This window comes from Lucilia cuprina, unplaced genomic scaffold (genome assembly GCF_022045245.1).
Source record: "Lucilia cuprina isolate Lc7/37 unplaced genomic scaffold, ASM2204524v1 Scaffold_350, whole genome shotgun sequence".
Taxonomy (NCBI): Eukaryota; Metazoa; Arthropoda; class Insecta; order Diptera; family Calliphoridae; genus Lucilia; species Lucilia cuprina.
The window spans coordinates 4,590-7,003 of NW_025805300.1; the positions used below are offsets into that span (position 1 = coordinate 4,590).

Genomic DNA, 2,414 nt, shown 5'->3' on the forward strand with positions numbered 1-2,414 from the left:
TAATGTTTTAATAAAGATAAATATTTCGTTCACTTTATATAGTTTATTTTATAAATGTTTAACTAAAATTTGTTTAGCAAATAATAAAAAAATAAAACATATTTATAATTATAACACATAGAAAAACTATTTATTTACTTTTATATTTTATTATTAATATCAAGAATAATAAAAAATTACATAAATAAATTTATCAATAATGAAAAAGTTCGTAAATTTATATAAAATTGTCAAAGAATTTTGCAGTGTTATTTTTGTTTTTATCTTAAATTGTTTTTCTAATAATATAACATTAATATTAATAAAAATAATGTTCCACATTAATTTTTATTAAAATAAATACATCTTTATCATGATATACATATGTTGGCTTCTTTAAATATTATATTTTTGTTATTTTAACACTTTATTTATTGAGAGAAAAATTCTTTGGTAACAATTCCAGTATTGTTGTACATAAAACACGAAAAGGTGGACTTAAGGGTCGGGTGGCATAAAGGGCAAAATCTTTTTTGACAGCAAATTCAGCTAAAAATTGTCGACAAACACCACAGGGTGTGGTAAAGACACCTTCTTGTGAAGCTACAACAGCACAAGCAACAAAATCACGTTTTCCTTCGCTGAAATTTTGAAAGGAATATAAGGATAAATAAAGATTTTAAGTAATGTCTATATTTTAGTCTAGTCTATAGTCTAGTGTACAGTTTAGTCTATAGTGTAATCTATATTTTAATGTATAGTCTACAGACTAGTCCATTGTCTTATTTATAGTCTAGTATAGACTGAAGTCTAATTTTTAGTTTAGTTCATAGTTTATTCTATTTTTTACTCTGTAGTCTAGTCTAACTAAAGTCAAGTAAATGGTTTGTCTATATTATAGTCTATAGGTTAGTCATTTATTTGTATTTAGAAAACCATTGACTACGTGTCAGTTACATGTGGATATGTACAATAACATTCATTTCATCGAAGACTTAGGTATTCCCCATATTATATTGTTAGTTAAAATGTTTGTAACATCGGTGTCAATTTTATTTGTAGAAAATATAAAAAACAAGTATGAATGTATAGTCGGGCGTAGCCGACCATATGATATCCTACACCTGTCAGTATGTATGTTATGACAGCCAGCCATCCAGCCGACCAGCCAGACGGACGGACGGACGCACATAGCTTAATCGACTCTAAGCTGACTGGTATACTTTAAGGTTGATATAGGACGAATATTTTTCTATGTTACAAACATCAGCACAAACCCAATATACCCTCCCCACTAAAGTGGTGTAGGGTATAAATACTCTAAACGATTAATTTAGTTTATCCCCTTTTTACTATTTACTACTCTATCCATACAACTTAACAACTTCCATAATGTGCTTAATAATTTCAGAATAATTTTACCTAATTGCTTTTGCAGCAGCTGTACGTTCAGCACATATTCCTGCCGTATATGCTCCATTTTCAATGTTGCACCCAGTATAAATGCTGCCATCGGCAGTGCGTATAGCGGCGCCAACTGCAAAATTACTATAGGGACAGTAGGCATTTTTGCGTGCCTCTACAGCTGCCATAATAAGTTCTTGAATAGGAGCAGCTGTAAACAGAAATTATTAGAAATTAATTAATTAAAAAAAAGAGCTTTTATATTTTCCTATAACTCACCTAAATCTTCGAACTCTTTAATATTTGATTCTTCTCTGGTGCCATTTATATAATATGGAGAAGACATTTTCTATTCAATTTTATTAATGTTAATATTTTTCCTAAAACAATGAAATAAATAATAAAAACTAGTGAGTTGCACTTTGCGTGTTACTTATTGGAATATAATTAAAAAAAACTACTATTTTTTCGATTGTTTTGACGGAGGCATACAGCATGTTGGTGTATACTAACTAACCATATATAACAGCTGTTTTTGATTTTAATACTTAAAAACTAGTGTATTACAAGTGTCAAACTTCTATGAAAAAAATTAAAAGAGAAAGTAATCTTCATGTGTGAGACCATCTTGTTATTACTGCTTTATTTTGACACATATACAAATCCAAACATATGTTTAGAGTATTTGTTGTTTTTAGTATTGCTTTAGTACAATGATGTTAAAGTGGTGATTTTTATGGATTAATTCTGCGATTTTTAAATCAGTTTAAGTTAAAAGTTGAAAATAATCAAAAATACAGTGAAGTCTATATAATGACTTAAGTTTAGTATATAATAAGTTCCTCTCTAAAGTCCAATCTTTATTCTAGTCACTAATCTACTGTATATACTAGCCTGTAGTCAAATCCATAGTCTATGGTATAATATAGTCTAGTCTATAGTCTAGTCTATATTCTAGTATATAGTCTAGTCTATAGTCTAGTCTATAGTCTAGTCTATAGTCTAGTCTATAGTCTAGTCTATAGTCTAGT

At 28.4% G+C, this 2,414-nt stretch overlaps 1 protein-coding gene across 1 annotated transcript; it reads right to left on the minus strand.

Moving 5' to 3' along the window:
• Nucleotides 1–292: 292 nt before the first annotated feature.
• LOC111688879 (cytidine deaminase-like) lies at nucleotides 293–1,882 on the minus strand. The gene is made up of 3 exons (XM_023451386.2): nucleotides 1,663–1,882; nucleotides 1,402–1,594; nucleotides 293–620 (listed from the first exon to the last, which is right to left on the minus strand). Exons 1-3 carry the CDS (start codon nucleotides 1,727–1,729, stop codon nucleotides 407–409), a joined length of 474 nt encoding a protein of 157 aa, XP_023307154.2. The 5' UTR covers nucleotides 1,730–1,882; the 3' UTR covers nucleotides 293–406.
• Between the last annotated feature and the right edge of the window lie 532 nt (nucleotides 1,883–2,414).